The 21855-nt window shown below is 50.6% G+C and overlaps 1 protein-coding gene across 3 annotated transcripts; it reads left to right on the top strand.

Annotated features, from left to right (window-relative positions):
* The first annotated feature begins 1072 nt into the window (after positions 1-1072).
* Positions 1073-21711, top strand: Dpp3 (dipeptidyl peptidase 3). 3 transcript variants are annotated; one of them, XM_046445164.2, is made up of 18 exons: positions 1073-1209; positions 2283-2557; positions 4698-4787; positions 5378-5515; positions 6058-6132; positions 6737-6830; positions 9670-9800; positions 9907-10037; positions 10109-10167; positions 10970-11164; positions 11318-11430; positions 11752-11844; positions 12478-12540; positions 12633-12757; positions 12849-12969; positions 14015-14194; positions 19031-19193; positions 21142-21711. In XM_046445164.2, the coding sequence occupies exons 2-18, from the start codon at positions 2288-2290 to the stop codon at positions 21312-21314; spliced, it is 2214 nt and encodes a 737-aa protein (XP_046301120.1). In that variant the 5' UTR covers positions 1073-1209; positions 2283-2287; the 3' UTR covers positions 21315-21711. The 3 variants fall into 3 exon arrangements, with proteins under 3 accessions (XP_046301120.1, XP_046301122.1, XP_046301121.1); XM_046445166.2 differs by lacking the exon at positions 1073-1209 and adding an exon at positions 1398-1420; XM_046445165.2 differs by lacking the exon at positions 1073-1209 and adding an exon at positions 1477-1530.
* Positions 21712-21855: the final 144 nt, after the last annotated feature.

The raw sequence follows: 21855 nt of genomic DNA, 5'->3' as shown, positions 1-21855 counted from the left end.
GCATCTTTGTAAATGAGAAACTTGGCTCCTGTGATGGGCAGTTGCTGCTCTCAGCCTAGAAGCAGGTATCTCAAGGAGAGAGTACCAGATTTCAGTCCCCCAAACACCCCTATTTGCATGCAAACAACTCTAGGGGGCAGTACTGCCCAGTCGGCATTCACTGAAGCCTACAACATCCTAGAAGTGGTTTTTCAGTTAGCCCAGTTTTCCAGCTGATGAAGCCACAACTTGGTGAGGTAAAGTGACCCACCTAAGGTCACAGAACCCTTAGGTGATAGAAACCGGATTTGACCTTAGGCCACCTGACTCCACCCCCCAGTCTGCCCCGCCCCCCCCAGCCGGTCACCATGCTCCCCACTTGGCCTAAGTCCAGCCCCAGGCACTTCTACATTCATGCCCCACCCAGGCCCTAGCTCCTGATACGTAAGAGTGGACTTCCCACCGCCTCTGCACTGGGCTGCCTTCCGGGGTCACTGGAAGCTTTCTCATCTAGCGGGCACCGGGCAAGCACCAAGAAACCACCAGCCCCTTTCCGCCCTCGCCCTTTTGTGTTGAGGAAACCGTGACTTGGAAATGTTTAGCGGCTCCCTCCAGGCCCACGCCGGTGTGTGGCGGTGCAGTGAAGCACTGGGGAGCGTTCTCCGCGCCCCTGCGCTGGCAGGACCACCTGGGCGATTCCCCGGACCGAGAGTTCTGCTGTCTCCAAAGAGTCTCCCCGCCAGATCCCCGAGTCCAATGAGGACCGGGGAGCCACATTACTCCCAGTGGGCAGGTTTCCACCTGCAAAACTGAGGTCGGGGGACGAAGGCGAAACCCCAAAGGGTGGGGTCCTGGTTGTGTGTGAGGTGAGGACCCTGATGCTCTGTCCATGACACTCACGCTAGCCCCGCCCGGGCTCGGGGACCCTGTCTGCACGGACCAGGCCGCGGCCAGGCGGGGCACCGAAATGCTCAGCTCCTGCGCAAGCTTGGCCCACGGACAAAAGGCCAAGGCCGCAGGGCCAAGCCGCAAGACACCCTAGAGCCTGGGCGGGTGCGGGTGAGGGGAGCAGGCCGAAGGGGCTTGCCTCGGCGCGCCTATTGGCTGGTGCCGCCGCCCATCTTGACTCCGGGGCCAGAGAATTGGCTCGCAGGGGCGGGGTTTGCGGAGCTCCAATGAATGGGGGAGCCGGAAGCAGGAAGTGAGTTTGCGAACCGCGCAGTGCTGCAGGTGAGGAGCTGTGCGGGTTTCGGGGTCACGGTGTGTTATCCTCCGGGGACCTGAGCCAGGCTGGGTCGAGAGTAGGATCACTCCCTTTCTGCCCACCTTTCATTTACGCCTTCCAAATCCATTCCGGTCCCTAGGCCAAGGAAAGTCCCGGGAAGCAAAGAGTTAACATCTCTTTTGGAACCCGCGGGACGTGCTATTGGGGCGGAGCCTCGTGAGTGGGGTGGGGGGGGGCTAGAAACTCATTCTCAGTCGGGGAGGGGGTAGTGGAGAATGCCTTGGGCTGGGAGACCCCCAGATCCCAACGGGGCTGTGAGACCTTTGGTAAGTTGTTTGGCCGCGCCAGATTTCAGTTTTCCCATATATACAATGGGTTCTGGACGTCTGTGACTTCCCTGGCCGAGCATGTGTCGAGGGAAGAGAACCGAAGTGCTGGGAGCCATGAGGGAGGAAAAGAGTTCGTGGGAAGTCATTGCTCTGTAGGTACATCCTGTCCAAGGCGACCTACCTTATCTAATTTGGGTTGAGGCTGGGGTTATTGTCATCCTCTTTTCAATAGGAGAAAAGAGAGATGCAGAAAAGAAACAATTGGCTGGGATCATGTCGGGCTTGGGATCTGGGGCTTCCAGCTAGAAACCTGGCCCTCTGTCCTTCTGAACAATGGTGGTGGGGGGCGGTAATTATTCTGAACAAGGAGCATAGGTGGTCAGAGAAGGAGAGAAGATAGGGAGGAACCTGGACTGGAAGTCTAGCAATGAGGTTCTCTGATGCTGACCCCTCTGTAGTGTGATTAGGCAAGATTCCTATCCTGTCTGGATTTGTTTCTCCAGCTGTAAACTAGGTGGTTGGATTCAGACTTTGAGGGAACACAGGCTAGGTGTGGCTCAGTATGTATTTTATAATCTCCTTGGGGGAATCACTAACCACTTCTGAGTCTCAGCATATCTCATGAATACTGATCCACTAGTATTCCCTTCCTCCTGAGCTTTTGAGAGGCCAAAAGAACTCATGGGAGTTCAGAGCCAGGTGTGCTATTAGGGTGTGCTGAATGACAGATGTGATGATGGTTCCTTTAGGGCCCATGGCGGATACCCAGTACATCCTGCCCAATGACATCGGCGTATCTAGCCTGGACTGCCGAGAGGCCTTCCACCTGCTGTCACCCACAGAGCGCCTCTATGCCCACCACCTGTCCAGGGCCGCCTGGTACGGAGGCCTGGCTGTGCTGTTGCAGACCTCCCCTGAGGCCCCCTACATCTACACTCTCCTCAGCCGCCTCTTCCGCACCCAGGACCCTGACCAACTGCGCCAACATGCCCTGGCTGAAGGCCTTACCGAGGAGGAATATCAGGTCAGTTCACCCAGGCCAGCCCTAATTTCCTGAGTGGCTTCTGGGTGTGAGGACCCAAGATGCAGGGAGAGGATTAAACCAAATGTTATAAACTCAGGAGCCTCCTCTCCTTGGAACCTCAGTCTTCTCATCTGTTAAAAAAAAAAGTGCAAATGGGTTGCCTGTACCTCTTAATGTTGTAATGAATCACTTAAAACAGTGCCTACTTACCTTGAGTGAGCAGCCATCACTTACCTTGAAGTAGGAAGGAGTCAAGGCTAGAAATTGGGCAGTCTGAGTTCTGAACCAGTTCTGGCAGTGGGTAAAATGTTCTGCCTGTCTTTTGGTTTTTGTTTGTTTATAGATTTATTGGCCAAGTAATACATGGATTCTTAGAGCATTGCAGCAATGCAAAAGGGCCCAGAATAAAACACAAAGATTGCTCTTTCTCTTTCCTCTCCAGAGGTGACCATTGTGGCTGGTGTCTGTGTTTTGCATGCCTATACCTGTATGTGCACAGCTTTCACATCCTTATTTTCTCTTTCACATAAATGAGATCATGCTCTTTGTCACCTTCTGTGTACTGCTTTTTTCATGAATGCTGTGTCTTGGAGAACTTCCATGGGTACATATTAATCCACTTCTTTTTTTTTTTTTCCAGTATTAGGGATTGAACCCAGAGTCTTGTACATGCTAGGCAAGCTGTCTACCATTGAGCTATATCCCTGCCCTTTTAATTTTTTGTTTTGAGATAGTGTCTCTAAGTTACTCAGGCTGGCCTCAAAATTGCTATCCTCCTGCCTTAGCCTTCCAGGTAACTGGGAGTACAGGTGCATACCACTGCACCTGGCTACCTCATTCTTCTATTGGCTTTGAAGCATTCTACAACAGTGTACACTATAATCAATTTAGTCTTTTTTTTAAATTGCTGGACTTTTAGATTGTTCCTGGGTTTTCTTACAAAACAGTGCCATGGTGAGCATTCTTGTGCACATGTGTGAGAAAGATCTATTTCTGGAGGCAGAATTGCGGGGTTGAAGGCTGTGTACATTTATTATCAACTGATTCTGTTAAATTTTCCTTAAAAAGCTTCTCTGAGTTATATTCCAACACTAAGAATGAACAAGAATATAATCTGTTTTTCTATATATTAAATAAAGGGATTGGATTGCTTATCTCTGAACTGAGGTGCTGTTTCTTCTAGCTTTTTTGAACCTTGCATTTCCAGGCTGTGTTCTTCTCATTAAAAGAGCTAGTCTGTGGGTATGTTTATAAATGGGAAGGTGCTACCCAATTGCTACTATTTTTAGTAGGATTCTTTTGTTTGTCAGTAGCAGAAACTCACCTCAAAGTAGCTTCAATGAAAGAATTACTGGTTCGCATAATTGCAAAGTCCAGAGGAAGCTTCAGGTATGGCTATATTCAGGGGCTCAGTGCTACCATCAGGGTGCAGTCTTCATCTCTCAGCTCTGCTTTCTTTCCTCACTCCAGGATTTCCAGGGCTGATAAAAGAGGAAACTGTTCACCAATGGCAAGTTTCCTGGTTAGAGCTTATTGGCCAGCTGAAGCCTTATGCTCATCCTTATAGCCAGAGAAGGTGATTTTTCTGACTGGCCAAGACAGCCTACATACGCACTGGAACTGGGGGAAAGGAGATTCCCCATAAACACCACCAGAAAAAGGAAGATTGAGTTCTTTGTGCTGAGAAAGTGAGACTAGATTGGGGCCAGCAAAGAAACATAGCCTAGAAAGATGTTTGAGGCTACCTGGCTTTGACAATTGATTCTTCCGGTGCCCGCTGCCTGACAGGTTGGAAGCTGAGAATAAGCTTTCTAGAGAAGGAGGTGGTGTTGGGACTGGGCTTTAAATGACATAAAGGCCATAAGTGGCTGAGAGGAAGCAAAGGTGGATGGGTGACTGGGTGTTGTTGAACTTTGGAGACCAGCATGGCTGGACCACAGGGATGTGAAATTGGTCTGTGAAAGTAACTTGGAGCCAGACTGGGGCTCCCCAGGCTCTAGGTCCTGCCCCTAGATTTCCCAGCCTCACCCATGCTGGCTGTACCACATGTGCTTGTCATGTCAGGTCCCAGGCAGGGACTTCCCTACAGTGGGAGGGCTGTGTGTCCCAGGTTTCTGATGTGATACCATCTCCCCCTCAGGCGTTCCTGGTCTATGCCGCGGGGGTCTACTCCAATATGGGCAACTACAAATCCTTCGGCGACACCAAATTTGTTCCCAACCTGCCCAAGGTGAGCTGAAGGAGGTTTGGGAAAGGTGGGAAGCAGGGTGCCAGTGGGGTGTGCGTGGCATAGATAGCTAAAGGAGCCCCAGCTGGAGTCCAGGGCTGAGCAGAACCTTGGCCTTGTCACTGCCACACTGTGTAACCCGGGGTGTCACCCAGCCTTGCCCTGTGCTACATACACATACAAAGGAAAAGCCTTGCAGATCTGAGGGTCAAGGAAGAGCAGGGTGTGGAAGCATGAACGAGTAGGTGCTTGCAAGAAAGGAGCCCACTGGTCATCACAGAGAACAGGGGAGGAGCCTGGGTCCAGGGCATCCCTTCTAGGGACTGTGAGGTTAGAGCCTTGTTGGGGCAGATGCACCTCATACACTAGGGTTTGTCAGACCTTAATGCCTGTACAAGTCACCTGGTAATGTCAAAGTGCAGCATCCAATTTGGCAGATTTGTGGTGCGCCCGAGGCTTGACACTTCTCAGGCCCAGCCAGCGCTGGACCCTGGACCACACTCTGAGGCAAAAGAGATTGGGCGCAGGTGGGGGATCTGGAGGGCAGGTTTGAGGGGAGCATGATCAAGCCAGTGACCTCCTTTCCCCCACAGGAGAAGCTGGAACGTGTGATCCTGGGGAGTAAGGCCGCGCAGCAGCATCCAAAAGAAGTCAGGGACCTCTGGCAGACTTGCGGGGAGCTTATGTTCTCTCTAGAGCCGAGACTTCGGCACCTCGGGCTGGGGAAGGAGGTGAGGCCTCGACTGCTTGGGCAAGTGGAGGGTGCCCTTGGGGAGAAGGGAAGGGCAGCTGATAGGAAGGCACTGGGCTTTGTCTCTCTCAGGCAAAGCTGCTGTCCACTGCAGGCCTGTTTCGTCATCTGTAAACTGGGAAGAAGGCTGGAGGGAATGCTTCCTGCATGTCCTCCCAGCTCTGATCTGCCAGGATGCTGTATGCAGGAGGAGGGAAGGAAAGAAAAGCCCGGAGGTGGAAGGCGCTGAGGATGGAGGCTGGGGAAGGAGGGCTCCCAGGCTGCCCACTTCTAGAGGCTGCTTGGGTTGCAGGGGAGAGGCGTGGCAGCCTGGGGGTGGGCCAGCTGTAGAAGTTGGGCAGAACTGCAGAAAGGCCCAAGATGACATCCATTTGTTTTATAATTTTTTTCTCCTGGAAAGGGGGGGGGGCGGGATAGAAGCTGCTGGGAAGAGGTGTAGGAAGACTGGGAGGCTGTCCCTCCAAGCCCCCCACTCCTGATCTTAGCCACTCCTCTTTCCCACCTTCCCCTCTTTTCCGACAGGGAATCACCACCTATTTCTCTGGGGATTGTACCATGGAGGATGCCAAGCTGGCTCAAGACTTTCTGGATTCCCAGGTTCGGGGATTGGGGACTCATCAATGGTGTGAGGGGGTCCTCCTGTCAGCCCCCTCATGACCCATGCCTGCCCTTGAGTCTCAGCTTGTACCCAGAGATACAGGCATGTTGGGTCCTTAAGGTGGAAAAGACTCAGACATCCTTGTCCTTGAGATCAGCCTGCACGAACCAAGAGGATGTCACCCAGATGTCCCAGATATGCCAGGCATAGAGCTGACCCTGCCCATGCCAGGTTACGGGGCCTGATGACAGCCTCGGGGCAAGATGAGATAAAACATCAGAGGTGCGTTTCTAAGCCTGGGCCCTGGACCAGCTGTGTGAAGGGCACCCACCTCGTGTAGCTCTGGGTCAGCTGCAGCCATGCAGTGCCTGACACGTCCAGTCCATAACTAATAAAAACTGGTGCTCAGTGTAGGTAGCAGAGCAGGAGCTTCAGCCCCGGCCTGCCCGCCCGTACCTGCTCCCTGTCCATCTGACTCGACCAGATCCCTCGGCCTGTTTTGCCTCTCTGCGATCCCCCTACAGTCATCACTTTCCCTTTTCCCAGCCCCTTACCCTCTCTGGATCTTTTTCTCCCCTAAACCCCCGCCTTGTTTTTTTCTAGAACCTCAGTGCCTACAACACACGGCTCTTCAAGGATGTCGACCAGGAAGGGAAGGCCCGCTATGAGGTGCGGCTGGCTTCCGTGCTCAGCACAGGTGCGCTTAGGTCCCTTCCACTTTTCTCTGTAGCAACTCTGGATCCTGGTGGCTTAGACCACTAGCCAGGCCACTCCAGAGAAAGAGGGTCCTTCTGTCCCAGGAGTTTCTGCATGTAGCCAAGGAGTGGATCTAGTCTCTATTTGTGAACCAGTCCTTATAGGTGGGCAAGGGACAGGTCTCTGATGGGCTCTGCCTGGTTTCAAGCCCACCCATGAGCCAGGCAATGAGCTCCACCCCTCACAAACCACCTGGCCAGGTGGTGGTAATACTAGGGGGATTCTGCTGTGAGGTGAAGGCAGATGTGGGTGGAAATGTCCAGACCCTGTGAGAACATTTTCTGGTCCTCCTTTACCTGCCCATATCCCCCAGCCCCCCTTCCCCCACACACACTGCGCTGTAGCTGCGCTCCGCAGCGTCTGGTTCCTAAACCCCTCTCCAGGCCTTTGCACAATCTGTTTCCTACCCAGAAGGCCCTCTGGGCCCTCCATGTTCACTCATCCCCAAGCCAGGTGTGGATGTTACCTTTGCCAATACCTTGTCATCCCTCGGGCAAGTCTCTGCTGTCTCTTCTTGCCTCCCAGGACCCCCCAGTAATTCCCTGTTTTTCTGTTTCCCCCTCTTGACTATATGCCCCGGGAGGAGGAATTGGGTGTTTCAGCCATCACTGTCTCTCCAGCACCTAGCATGTGGCAGATACTCAGGGACTCAGTGCAGGAATAAATGAGGACAAATGGGAATTTGCCTTCGGGTGGAGAGAGTGGTGAGAGCCTCAGCAGGGTGGTAGGGAAGCCGAGGGATCAGCAAGCAGTTTGGTTTGACTAGGGAAAAAGATATTGTCTAGGCAATGGAGGGGATCCTGCCAACAAAGAAGTTGGGCCTGTACTGCCACAGGATGCAGGATAGGACAGTGGTTGAGAGTGGCTCTGGGCTGGGGGTGTATCTCAGTGGTAGATCACTTGCCTAGCATACACAAAGCCCTGGATTCCATTCCCAGCACCACACACAAAAAATTTTTTTTAAAGAGTATGGCTCTGGAGCCAATCTGCTTGAGTGTATCAGTTACTTATGGCTGTGTAACAAGCACCCCCAAAATTTAACCATACAAAACCACCTTTTTATGCTTACAGACTGCAGGTCTGGAGTTGGATGGAAGGTCCAGTAGTCTTCTCTTATCAATGGTTTCAAGTTATGTGGTTTCAGTTCACCACCCATGGTCAATCATGGCCTCAAATGTTGAAAAGACCATTTTCAGAAACAAACCATTTGCTGGGTGTGGTGGGTGCATGCCTGTTATCCCAACATCTCAGGAGGCTGAGACAGGAGGATTGCAGACCAGCCTCAGCAACTTAGTGAGACCTGACTCAAAATAAAATATAAAAGGGGCTGAGGATGTAGTTTAGTGGTAAAGTGTCCCTGGGTTAAGTCCCTATTCCTCAAATAAATAAAACTATTCAGAAGTTTTAAGTAATTCTTATTACAGTATATTGTTGTTCTATTTTATTATTAGTTATTGTTGCTAATCTGTTACCATGTTAACATGTTAAAGTTCATCATGGCAAAGCAAAATATATACAGGGTTCAGTTCTATCTTTAGTTTTAGGCATCCACTTGGAATGTGTCATCCACAAATAAGGAGGGACAATTGTAAATTTTACTGATGAGAGAAACAAAATACCACAGTGTATCCAGGCACAGTGGCATGTGCCTGTAATCCCAGCTGCTCAGGAGGCTGAGGCAGGAGGATCACAAGTTCAAGTTAGAGAGACCCAGTCTAAAAAATTTTTTTAAAAAGAATAGAGGGTGTAGCTTAGTGGGAAGGAGCCCTGGGCTCAGTCCCCAGTAATACAAACAACAACAGCGTGATAGTTTCCCTTGCTCCTGTAATGAGCTGCCACAAATATCATGGCACGAAACAACACAAATTCATTCCTGAACAGTGTTGGAGGTCGGGAGTCTAAGGTCAAGGTGTCAGCTGGGCTGTGCTCTTCTGGAGCCTGCAGGGGGATGTTTCCTTGCTTTTTCCAGCTCCTAGGAGGCCTCCTGCAGCTCCTGTCTTGTGGCCCCCTCCTCACTGCACCCCAGCTTAATTCTGTCTTCAAGCTTCTACTCCTGTCACCCTCTTGCCTCTCCACGAGGACCACTGTGATCAATTTTAGGATGTGACTCTTTCTAAATACAAACTGTCTCCTTGGGTTTGTATCCCTGCTCTGTCACTTGCTATCAACATGATTTTAGAAAACTTTATTAACTTCTCAGTGCCTTGGTTTCCCCATCTATAAAGTGGAGATAATAATTCCCGCTCCCCACCTGGGTTGGTATGAGGATTAAATAAGTTAACACATAGAAAGCACTTAGAATGTCACAGGTTATGTATTATTATTATTTTAATTTTTTAAACAGACACAACTTTTTTTATACCTTTATTTTATGTACCCATTTTTATGTGGTGCTGAGGATCAGACCCAGTGCCTCGCACATGCTAGGCAGGGACCTACCACTGAGCCACAACCCAGCCCAGTTACGGATTCTCTTTTTTTTTTTTTTAAGAGAGAGAGAGAGTTTTTTAATATTTATTTTTCAGTTTTCGGTAGACACATCTTTATTTTATTTGTATGTGGTGCTGAGGATCGAACCCAGTGCCCCGCGCATGCCAGGCGAGCGCATTACCGCTTGAGCCACATTCCCAGCCCAGTTACAGATTCTTTTAAAATGAGAGTTCATGGTGATTCTTGCTGGCAGTAGGGAGTCATTGATGATCTTACTGTGAGAGCGCCATGATGAAGAGCCCGCTGAGTATTTTACATTGGCCTCCTCTCAGCCGCCCTTCTTTCCTCAGATCCTGCTCTAGACTCCGAATTAACTTCCAAGCTGAAGAGCTACGAATTCCAGGGGAGCCACTTCCAGGTGACCCGGGGGGACTATGCCCCCCTCCTCCAGAAGGTGGTGGATCACCTGGAGAAAGCCAAGGTAGGCTGGCTGGGCTGAGGGGTTTGGGCTCAGGACCCCCTGGGCAGCAGATGGGACTTGGGGACAGGTGGGTGGTCTGAGGCTGACCAACCCTGCTTACCCCCAGGCATATGCAGCCAACAGCCACCAGGAGCAGATGCTGGCCCAGTACATCGAAAGCTTCACCCAGGGGTCCATTGAGGCCCACAAGAGGGGCTCCCGCTTCTGGATCCAGGACAAAGGCCCCATCGTGGAGAGGTGAGGTGACCACCTATGCTGCCCCGCCCCTCCTGCCCACCCTCTTTCATCTGCACCTCTCTCTCCTCCAGTTACATCGGGTTTATTGAGAGCTACCGAGACCCCTTTGGTTCCCGAGGAGAGTTTGAAGGTAACTTGGGGGGGTTGCCGGTGGTCAGGTTGGGATCCTTTCCCCCAAGGCCCAAGTTCATGTTTCTAAGTGTCCCCTTAGAAGTCTCCCCTCCCTGCTTAGGAGTAATAACAATAACAAAGCCTTGCAAAATAAAAACCATTTACCATATCTGGCACTGTCTCGTGAAGCTCATCTACACAAATTCACCCAGATATTGTCATCTGTGAGGATTTTGTCAGTGGGTGGTGAACCCAGGCACTCCGGCTCCAAGCCAGCTTGCTGTGCTGTCTCTGGTGTGTGGTCAGGGCAGGCTCCAGGCAGACAGACATGCATTCTGAGCAGGCTTTGCCCGTCACCATCTCTGTGACCTGGGACTATGTAATGTGACCTATGAGCCTCAGTGAGAGCATATATGCAGACTGCTGTGCTCCACCGACTGTGAACCTGCCTGTGGGGGCCCCCCTGTGCAGGGCAGGGCATCCAGCCTGAGGATTCGTAATTGTCTGGGCTGGTATATCAGCTGCCGAAGCCAGGGAGTAGCTCCAAGGAGGGAGCCTCGTTCCCACAGCCCACTGGGGCTTGTCTATGAGCCACAGATCCAAGCCCAGGGACCTGAGGGGGAGAAGGGTTCATGTACCTGCAGCTTTCCTACCCAGGGTTTGGTGCAGTAGGGCCCAGGTCTGTGTCACTGTTGTCCCTAGCAGCTAGCACAGGGCCACAGCAAGAGCAGACATTAATGCGATGGCCACAGGGGTTGAATTGGGTGGTGTGGGATCCCTGCCAGGACTCTGCCAAACCTCCACCCTGTCCTGCCCTGCAGGATTTGTGGCCATGGTGAACAAGGCCATGAGTGCCAAGTTCGAGCGGCTGGTAGAGAGCGCGGAGCAGCTGCTGAAGGAGCTGCCCTGGCCCCCGGCCTTCGAGAAGGACAAGTTCCTCACCCCAGACTTCACCTCCCTTGATGTCCTCACCTTCGCTGGCTCTGGCATCCCTGCTGGCATCAACATCCCCAACTGTGAGCTTCCTTGGTACCCCTAGCCACCAGGAGCCCATGGAGAGCCGCCCCTCCCCTCCACAAACCGCCCTGCCCTGTTCACCCTCCCGGCCACTCCTCGCCCCTGACACTCCTCGTCCATCTCTCTGGTCCCCTCCTGGCCTTCTCTTCCAGACGACGACCTGAGGCAGACCGAAGGCTTTAAGAACGTGTCCCTGGGGAATGTACTGGCTGTGGCCTACACCACACAACGGGAGAAGCTCACGTTCCTGGAGGAGGAGGACAAGGTGGGCGCCAGCAGCCCGAGGGGCGGGGCCGGCCTCACCTGGCCTGGCAGGTTCAGGAAGGCAGACAGCCCAGAGCTGTGGCAGGGACAGCACTCTGGTCGGAGCTTGGCCATCTCCCTGCCAGTGACTGCGTGGCCCTGTGGAGCCTGTGTGCTTTCTGGTCATGATGAAGGCAAGCCTCCCTCCTGGGTTGTTGCTACGTGGCGTCGGAGTGCACTCAGCCTCCTCCAAGCACACGCACCACGACGGGCCTTCTACCTGCAGGCCGGGTGGTGGCCGTGGTGGGACGTGTGACAGCGGGGACTCTGCTTGCCTTGGCAGGACCTGTACACCCGCTGGAAGGGGCCCTCCTTTGATGTGCAGGTGGGGCTGCACGAACTGCTGGGCCATGGCAGTGGCAAGCTCTTTGCCCAGGTGAGAAGGGTGCCACCCCGTGCCCGCAGGAGCCTCCCTCACCCCCACAACCCGACTCAGGGAAGGGAATCTGCTCTGCCCTGGGGGGCTTTGGGGAAGAGGGCTCCTTAAGCAGGGAAGAAAGACTCTGTCTTGTCTTCCCCAAGATGACGCAGGAGCTCAGAGGTCTCCAGAACAGTTCCATTGGTGGCCCTTGAACCAGGAAGAATTGCTGGGCTTGGGCTGAGGAACCCACCTTGAGGGTGTGACCTGGGCAGCTGCAGGGACAGAGGCTGGGAAGGTCAGCCTTGGGGTGGCGCCGAGGCTGCAGGACTGTCTTCATGCAGCTGTTCCCCGAGCCTGTACCTTCCTAGGTATTTTAGGGAGCCACATCTCCCCAGAGATGTCCCAACCTGCCACTGTGACCAGAGCCCTTGACACCCACTAGGGGAATATGGGAAAGACAGCTGAGGAAGCCGTGGGCCCAGCAGGGAGCCACACAGATGAGATGAGTCCTAGGACTGCGATGTGCGGGCATCGGTGTGGTGCTCCAACTGCCACCCTGCTGCTCCCTGGCTCGCCTTTGTGAGCTGAGCCTTGGCCTGGGGACCCCAGAGCTGAAGATCCCCGCCTCCCTTACCCGTATTCCTGCAGGATGAGAAGGGAGTGTTCAACTTTGACCAGGAGACAGTGATCAATCCAGAGACGGGGGAGCAGGTGAGGACAGGCCCTGTGGAGCCCCATCTCTGTGGAGCCCAGGATGCTGGGTGCGGGCAGGGTCAGGGCTTGACTCATGGCTCTCCTCCCAGATTCAGAGCTGGTACCGGAGTGGGGAGACCTGGGACAGCAAGTTCAGCACCATTGCCTCGAGCTACGAAGAGTGCCGGGCTGAGAGCGTGGGCCTCTACCTCTGCCTCAACCCCCAAGTGCTGGAGTAGGAGCAGTGGATGTGCAGGGGGTGCGGGTGCCGCCAGGGAAGGCAGGGCCGCCCTGACTGTGCCTGCTCCTTGCCCCTCCTCCCCCAGGATCTTCGGCTTCAAGGGGGCTGATGCGGAAGATGTGATCTACGTGAACTGGCTCAACATGGTTCGGGCTGGGCTGCTGGCTCTGGAGTTCTACACCCCAGAGGCCTCCAACTGGCGCCAGGTGGGGCTGGGCCTCCCTGAGGAGGCAGACGAGCCGAGCTCAGAGTTGTGGGTGCAGGGACAATGGTACTTGTGAGGCAGGTGGACAGGGTTTAATCCAGAGTCCACGGTTGGTGGGACAAGTCATGTCACTGCAGTGAGCTTTAGTGCCCCTGCCTGGGAGGTGGGAGGCACCCTCTCTCCCTGGCCACCTTTCAGGGTCAATCAAGTAGATATTTTTGCTGTCACTAACAGATGCCTGACTGCTCCTGGCACAGTGCTCACATGGTGCACTACTGAACTGTTGCCCCCACTTTCAGCCCCAGGAGAGAGGCAGTTTTATTACCTCACTGTAGAGATGAGGAATTCAAGGCTCAAAGAGATCCATTAACTGGCTGCTAAGGAAGAGACAGGATTCAAATCCCCACAGTCCACCTCCAGAGCCATTAGATTCAAGTGCTCATTTTTAGCATGGGTTTTGGAAAAAGTAAATAATAGCAACTTTTTTACAAAATCAAGAAAGTGTGGTTTGAGGCGGCAGTTTTATGTTATCAAAAGTATACACATTTTAGAATCTGGAAATGGGGGTCTGAGTCCTGACTATTTATTTAACAGCTATGTGTGACCCTGAGTAAGTTACTGTATCTCTCTGGGGCCTCTGTTTTGTTTTCTTTAAGCTGGGAATAATGATGCCTATCTGGTCCTGCTGTTTAGCACAAATAAGATTGTGGAGCAGAAAGTGCTCAAGGTCCTGAAAGTGAGGGGCCTTCAGAGGTACCTGCTGTCCTCGGAGGGTCTGGAGGAGCAGGTGGCATGTTGGATGACATAGGGGACCAAGAATATCAGGTCCTACCTAGAAATAGTCTCCCTATCCCCCAGGGCAGTTTGCCCTCCCTGTGAGCAGAGAAGGGGAAAGAAGCATTTGAAGTGAGATCAGAAAAAAATTCAGAGGGTCAGGGAGAAGAAAATGACAGTAATAATTGACAGTAAGCCCCTGGGGCACATTAGGCTTGGACCAAGCATTTGATATTGGCTACAGATGACCTCTTTCCCCCTGGCCCTGGCAGGCTCACATGCAGGCCCGATTTGTGATCCTGCGGGTCTTGCTGGAGGCGGGCGAGGGACTTGTGACCGTCACTCCCACTACCGGTTCTGATGGCCGCCCAGATGCCCGGGTCCGCCTAGACCGCAGCAAGATCCGGTCTGTGGGCAGGCCTGCGCTGGAGCGGTTCCTGCGGAGACTGCAGGTGAGTGAAGGCCTCGTGCCTTGACGCCCCCCAACTTCTGCCCCATCTCCCCACACTGCTGACACCTCCTCACAGCCTCAAGGTTATTCCCTTAGTCATTCAGCAAGTGTCCCCCTGTGATCGGTTTCTCACTGTGGGGAGGCAAGGACAGTGAAGCAAAAGAAAGTTAGAGATTAAAAATCATTAGATCCAAAACACGAGGCAGCATCTTGGGTTGGACCCTGGAATAGAAGAAGGACATTAGTGGGAAACCTAGATGGAGTTTAAGTTAATAGTAGTTGACCAACTATGTAAGAGGTACCAAGAAGGGAAATTGCACTAGGGGCTTATGGGAGCTCACCGGACTATCCGTGCAACTTGGCAATAAGTCTTAAATCATTCCAAGCTCAAATTTATTGCTAATAACAAGTCATTAGATGAAAGAATCAAATCTACCAACCCCAAGGCCAAATTGAACTGCCACTGAGCATTGAATCGGCATGGAACTTTCTGGGAGCCCCTCTTAAGGACTGAGCCAGGTGGTTCTCTGTATTGGGAAAATCATGCAGCATCATGGACAGTGTCCTCAGCAACAATTGTACAGAAATTATGGAATACGGAATCATTTTGGGGGTGACTATATGTTATATCAGCCTCCATAACAGCTAAGGGCACAGCAGTGAGACGGCAGGCAGGGAAAGCTTTCAACCAGGGGTCCCAAACAGCCATATTTTTGACCCACCTAGTTTGATAAAATTTGGCAAAGGTATAAATCTATATTTCTGGCCTCTTGGAAGCTACCATTCACAGGCTTAATTCCCACATGAAGAACTGCTAGGGGAGCTGAGCCACAGCCCAGGGCTGGACATGGCGTGGGCTCTCTGGTTGGCGTGGTCCTCACCATTCCCCGTCACTCAGACGTCAGCCTTCTGTGTCCATGGGTTCTATGTCTGTGGATTCAACCAGCTGCACAGTGGAAATATTTGGGGGAAAAGTCGTGTATGTACTGTCTTTTTTTCTTGTCATCATTCCCTAAACATCTATGTACACAGCATTTACATTTTCTTAGGTATGGCAAATAATTTGAGATTATTTATAATATATTCAAACGGGTGCTTAGGTTTGAGGCAAGTATCTGAAATAGGGGACTTGAGCATTCATGGATTTTGGTGTTCATGGAGGATCTGAGACCAGGCCCTGTGGGTGAGGCCTCCACCTGCCTAAACCACTTGGGTAGGACACTGTCTGCCTCCCCTTGGCATGTGTTGCCACCTGTCCCATTTGAACTCCCAGAATCTACACATCAGCTTGATTGGTGGGTACTCAGCACCTTGTGGGTGTTAAGTGCTATTAGGAGGGAGAGGGGAGCCTTTCCCCAGGGCTCCCAGTTGGTTCTGTTTGCTCCACTGCTGGGAAAGTCATTCTAACCCTGGGTCTAAGAAGGCAGAGGCTGTCCAGGAGAGAGCCTAGCCTCAGGGCCTGTTTTGTCACTTGAAGATGGGCAGAACAAACAAGGGTCAGACCCACAAAATGTCAGATACTTGGCAAAGAACCAAATAGAGCACCTTGAAATAAACTAGATAATGACTGGAATTTAAAAAGACAGATTAACTAAGGCAGAATAAACAGGTTTTAGATCAAGCCGACTGTAAAAGAAATCATAAACCATGTGTAACAGAGAAACAAAGATAGGGAATTTACGGGAGGCTAAGAGACATGGAGGAGAGTGTGAGAAATTCTAATGTACATCTAACCGAAGTTCCAAAGGAAAAGGAGAGAGAAGTGATAGAAGGAACATGAGAACAGATAATAGCTGAGAATAATCTAGAATTGATTAAAGACTTCAATTAATAAATCCAGAAAGCTTAAAAAAACAAAAAAACAGGAAGGACAAGTGAAGCCTCTACCTCTACCTAGAAATATCATAGATGATACAGAAATCAGAGACAGAGAAGACCCTCAAAACAGCTGAAGAATAAGGACACACTACCTTAAGAACAGTAATTAGACCTAGAGCTTCCATAGCTATCCAGGAAGCCAGAAGACAGTGGAACCGAGTCTGCCAAGTGCTGAGTAGATTACTGTCAGGACCCAGTAACTCATCTTTTAAGAATAGGAGTGACTAGGCTGGGGTGTTGCTCAGTGGTTAGTGCTTGCCCAGCATTCACCAGGCCTTGGGTTCTATCCCCAAAAGCAGTAAGAACAACGATGGATTAAAGACATTTTTAAACAAGCAAAAACAGTTTACCATTAATAAACAAATAAAATACTAAATAAAATTTAATAACAAAATTTCTATAGGACATGAGGGAAAAAAGAAAAATCAGCTCTAGAGACGAGGTTTGATAAACCTAAAAAAATGGTGTAATGCAGATAGTAATAAATACAAGGGTTTAAGTTACAATGTGAACTTTGTACATCAATACAAAGGTTCAATTCCTGGGGTTACAAAAGAGCATGAAATACTGGACCCCAGCATCATACATGCCTTGGAATAGATACTCTTACAATCTGTTTATAATTTGGGAGAAGGATGAAAAGTTCCATCAATTTTTTTAAATGCATTTGCTATAATTTCTAGGGTAGACACAAAATAATAGAGTATAATTCTAAAATTCATCTTAAAAGAAAACAAGAAAGGAGGGGAAAAATTATCAGACCTACCTATAACTTTATAGCAAAAAATAAATAAATAACGATAATAATTTGATTTAACCATGGGCAAAAGACCTGAACAGATATTTCTCCAAAGACAACATACAAATGGCCCACCAGTGTATAAAAAGATGTTCAACCTCACCCAGCGTGGAGGTGCATGCCTATAATCCCAGCAGCTCGGGTCGCTGAGGCAAGTGGATTGCAAATTCAAAGCCAGCCTCAGCAAAAGCAAGGCACTAAGCAAAAGCAAGATCCTGTCTCTAAATAAAATTAAAAAATAGGGCTGGGGATGTGGCTCAGTAGTCGAGTACCCCTGAGTTCAATCCCTCGTACCTGCCCTCAAAAAAAAAAGTTGAGCATTCATATACCCAACAGACCATCAATTCTAGAAAAACCTGCACATCTTCATCAGAAGAGGTACTAGGGGACTCATAGCAGCATTTAACAGCAAAATCACAGATCAGCACTAGGGTGTAGCTCACTGATAGAGTGATGCTCACATGCAGGAGGCCCCAGGTTTGATCCTAGCACCCCACACACCCACTGCAGTAGAGATGAAGTTGTGTGTGTGTGTGTGTGTGTGTGACATGGCAGTGAAGAGGAGGAGAATAGCTGCCTGGGAGAATAGCACAGATGAATCTCAAGCACGATGAAGCAGAAAAGTGAATCAGTGTGTACAGTTCAAAAAGAGGCAAATAGGTAATTTAAATTTGAATTTTATGTTGAGTCAGCAAGGGAAATGTTGCCGCAGTCTGGCTGGGCACAAAATCACGAGCCACCACATAGATTCAAACAGCAACTCTTTATTCCCGAACTCACACCAGCCGTCTACAATCATGTTCTGGGGAAATCCACATTCTCTGCCCAAATCCACCCCCACTGGGCTTCTGTCTCCCAAAAAATACTGTCTGAATCCCGTGAGAACTCAAGGGGAACTCAGGCAGCAGGATACGCCCTATTCCCAGCAGGAATAACCTTAAACCTGGAACCACCCTAAACCCGGATTGTCCTAAACCGGGAACGCCCTAAACCCGGATCCGCCCTGGTCCTTGAGCAAGGTCACCTTACATGCAATGTTACTGCAAAATGTCCTATTTCCACGAGTCCTTCCACTAAGCAACATGGGGTACGCTGGCAAGGAAATTGTCATACCTACTTGGCTAATGGCTCCCAGCAGAAATGAGCACAGAGTTGAGAACAGCAGTTTGCATAGATGGAGGAGGCCACGAGGCCACAGGTGCAGACAGGTAGGGGCAGGGGGACCAACTTTTTTTTATTATTTATTAGTTGACAATGGATTTTTTTTACTTTATTTGTTTATTTATATGTGCTGCTGAGGATCAAACCCAGGGCCTCACACATGCTAGGCAAACACTCTACCACTGAGCCTCAACCCCAGTCCCAAGGGGGACCACTCTTAACGTGGGCTGTTTGGACACATGGGCATCTGTTTCATTATTCTTTACAGCATACTGTGTCATGTATATTTTAAATGTTTTATTAAAAAAGGTGTTGTGATGCCTACCTTGTCAAAACATCAAGTGAGAAACATTCACCTTGGTTTAGTGGGCATTTACTATGTGCTAAGCACTTGAGCCACATTCGTCACTCACTCAGTACAACACTGTGAGAGTGAAGACTATTCCCCTTTAAAGATAATAACTCAGAGTGGTTTAGTAACTTATCCAAGGTTACACAGCCTGTGACAGCTGAGCATTTTTGCAGATTGTCCATTTTGTACTGCTATAACAAAATGCCTGAGACTGGGTAATTTATAAAGAGTAGACAATTATTTCTCACACTTCTAAATCTAGGAAGTCTGAGATCCAAGTATTAGCAGGTTCAGCATCTGGTGAGGACTACTCTCCTCTTCCAATGTAGTGTCTTGTTGCTATATTCTCTGGACAGGAGGAACTGTGTTCTCACATGGTGGAAGGCAGAAGGGCCTGCTGATGCAGGAAGTTTCTTTTTTTATAAGGGCCAATCCCATTCACAGAGCCCTCATGGCCCAAGCACCTCTTAAAGGCCCCACCTCTTAATACCATCACATTAGCCATTAAGTGTTAACTCTGAATTCTGGACTCGACACATTCAACCACAGCCCCTTCAGGGCTGGGCACCGCCAGCCGTGGCCCCTGGCAGAGTCCTATGGACATAGGGGAGTGCCCATCCTAGACACCTGTTCCTTCCTTCCTACAGGTGCTGAAGTCCACCGGGGATGTGGCTGGAGGGAGGGCCCTGTATGAGGGTTATGCGGCGGTCACTGATGCGCCCCCCGAGTGCTTCCTCTCTCTCAGGGACACGGTGCTGCTGCGCAAGGAGTCACGGAAGCTGATTGTTCAGCCCAACACTCGCCTTGAAGGTAATGGACTTGGGGCTCCCTTGATGGGGACCCAGGGAAGGCTGTCTGGGGTGGTCCTTCCCCTGACAGATCTCAGCATTTACCACGAAACACACACACACACACACACACACACTGTCTCTCTCTCTCTCCCTCTCCCTCTCCCTCTCCCTCCCCCTCCCTCTCTCTCTCTCTCTCTCTCTCTCTCTCTCTCTCTCTCTCATGGTTATCAGCGACAGCAGGTCTGAGGAAGGCTGGCAGAGCAGGGGCTCGTGGGGAGGCCAGGCCGGTAGCTGGAGAATTGTGGCTGCTGGGTGCCAGATCAGGACTGGCAAGGAGCTGGGACTCTGCAGGCTGAGCAGAACCCAAAGGAGAACTTGGTAGTGTCCAGGATGAGGATCAGCTCTGTCCTTCCTCTGCCTTCTCAATTCCATTTCCAAAAGTCCTGGCTCTCCCTGCATGGTACTTATGCCTTCTGTGCCCTTACATTTCTTTAACCTACTGAGCCCACTGCACCCCTGTCACCTCTTTACACACCGTTCCATGTTCTTGGCATGATAGTGCCGATCTGTGCCTGTCTGGTACATTCAGGTCCCTGTTAAATGACACCTCCTGAGAGGCACTTGCCCCACACTCTCAACATAAAGTAACCTACTCCCATCCCTCTCTATCCTTCAGCTTCATTTTCCTTCTGTGTCTATCATGATTGGACATTTTCTTGTCCGTCTCATCTCCAGAAGTGGCATACCCCTGCCCCTAGCGTGGGCCTGGCATGCAACAGCTACTCTATATAGTCAAATGAAATGAATGAGTGAATCCTGCCAGCCCCATGGACAATATCATCATTGCTTTGATATGTCCACCCTGTGTTAGCCACCGAGGGGTGGAGACATGAAAGGTACCCAGGCCCTCCCCTTGAGTAGTTCACAGCCCATTAAGAATGATTAGGCATGGAGGCAATTATACAAGGGAAGCATTAACAAGTGCCCAGAAGATACCAACAGTGCACTGAACACATGGAGGAGGAAAGATCCCATCTGCCTTCAGAGAATCTGGGAAGGTTCTAGGGAGGAAGTGGTTAAACTAGCCTGAAGAATAGGTTGGATTATCAAAGGTAATAGTTGTGATGGTGAGGTGATAATGACAATAGCTAAATTTGGAGGACTTCTGGGTGCCAGGTACTGGGTGAAAACTTTCCATGAATTAACTCTCAACAACTCAGAAAGGAATGGTTATTATCCCCATTTTTTAGCTGGAAACAAACAGAGACACAAAGGGGCTGCATACTGATCTGGGATCACACAGTTAGTGGGAGACAGAGTCAGGACTTGGTCCATCTGAACCCATAACTTCCGCTTTTATCATGCACCTCAAGATGCTGTGGAGCGCACCAAGGTGCTGTGAGAGGCTAGAGCAGCTGAAATGAGTTAGAGGGGAGTGCTTCCCCATGAGTACTCAGGGGACCCTCCGAACAAGCCCATTTCACAGGTGAGTGATCAGCTCAGATGCTGCTCTGCTGGTGGATAGCATTTGTGAGCACCCACTTGATGCACTATTGTATGTAATTCCTCAGCTCCTTGAGAGAAGAGGCACTATGCTCACCCCACTTTACAGATGAGGAAACTGAGACTTAGGGAAGTTGGGAAACTTGGCCATGGTCTAGACAGGTATGAAGCCATTGCTGGACTGTAAGCCCCACCAGGCCAAGCACTATATCTGTTTCATCTAACACGGCACCTGGTGTTAATCTTAAGGATGAGAGGGGGGCGTTTCATTACTATTCTCCCTGTAATATTTCCTACCCTGAAAGATGACTATGAGGACTAAGTTAGAAAATCAACTTAAATATTGAGCATAATTTGTGGCCCAAGAGAAGAGCTCAGTAAGAACTAGGAGCTCCTGTGACATCACTGTGATTGTACTTCTCTTAAGATCTTTCTGCTGCTGTTTTCTCTCTGTCCATTCCCAGGCTCAGAAGTGCAGCTTCTGGAGTACGAGGCCTCAGCTGCTGGTCTCATCAGATCCTTCACAGAGCGCTTCCCAGAGGATGGACCTGAGTTGGAGGAGGTCCTCACCCGGCTGGCCACAGCTGATGCTCGGTTCTGGAAGAGCCCCAGTGAGGCCCAGTCTGGCCAGGCTTGAGAAGATTTGTGTGGCCCTGCCCCCCACTCCATCAAACCAGGACTACCAGTGGCCCTCCAATGTGTGTGTACCCCTACAGGTCAGCGGAGGGGCAGGAGCTCAAACTTTGGTGCTACCTCATCTGAGGGTGGTGATGCTAACCCCTTCTGTTTGTCAGCACTTTCCAGTTTACCAAGTGCTTCTCCTCTGTGATTTGAGCTGCACTGCCATGTATGGAGAGCATACGCAGGGCTTCTTGTCCTGTTTCCCAGATGAGGAACTGGTAGTTCAGTGACTGGTCTAGATCTTGCAGGTGGCGTGTGACAAAAAGCCAGGGCTCAAAACCTTCTCGCCAAATCCAATGCTCTTCATGTATTACTTTTATAACCAGAAAAATAAATATTAGAAACAACCACCATCTTACAGTGTGCATGATTCCTCCTTTTTGCTGGGGGCAGGACAATAGGATTGAGACCTAGGGAATGGGCAGGAGGGTAATTTTTGCCCTCCTGTCCACAACAGGATTTTGACATCATGAATAAACCAGGATGCAGAGTCACAC

The sequence above is a fragment of the Marmota monax genome, unplaced genomic scaffold (assembly GCF_021218885.2).
Source record: "Marmota monax isolate L192 unplaced genomic scaffold, Marmota_monax_Labrador192_F-V1.1 WCK01_AAM20220418_F8-fsc00038, whole genome shotgun sequence".
NCBI classification, from domain to species: domain Eukaryota; kingdom Metazoa; phylum Chordata; class Mammalia; order Rodentia; family Sciuridae; genus Marmota; species Marmota monax.
Note: the sequence above shows the minus strand (reverse complement) of the source record. Positions and strands in the feature narration are given on the sequence as shown.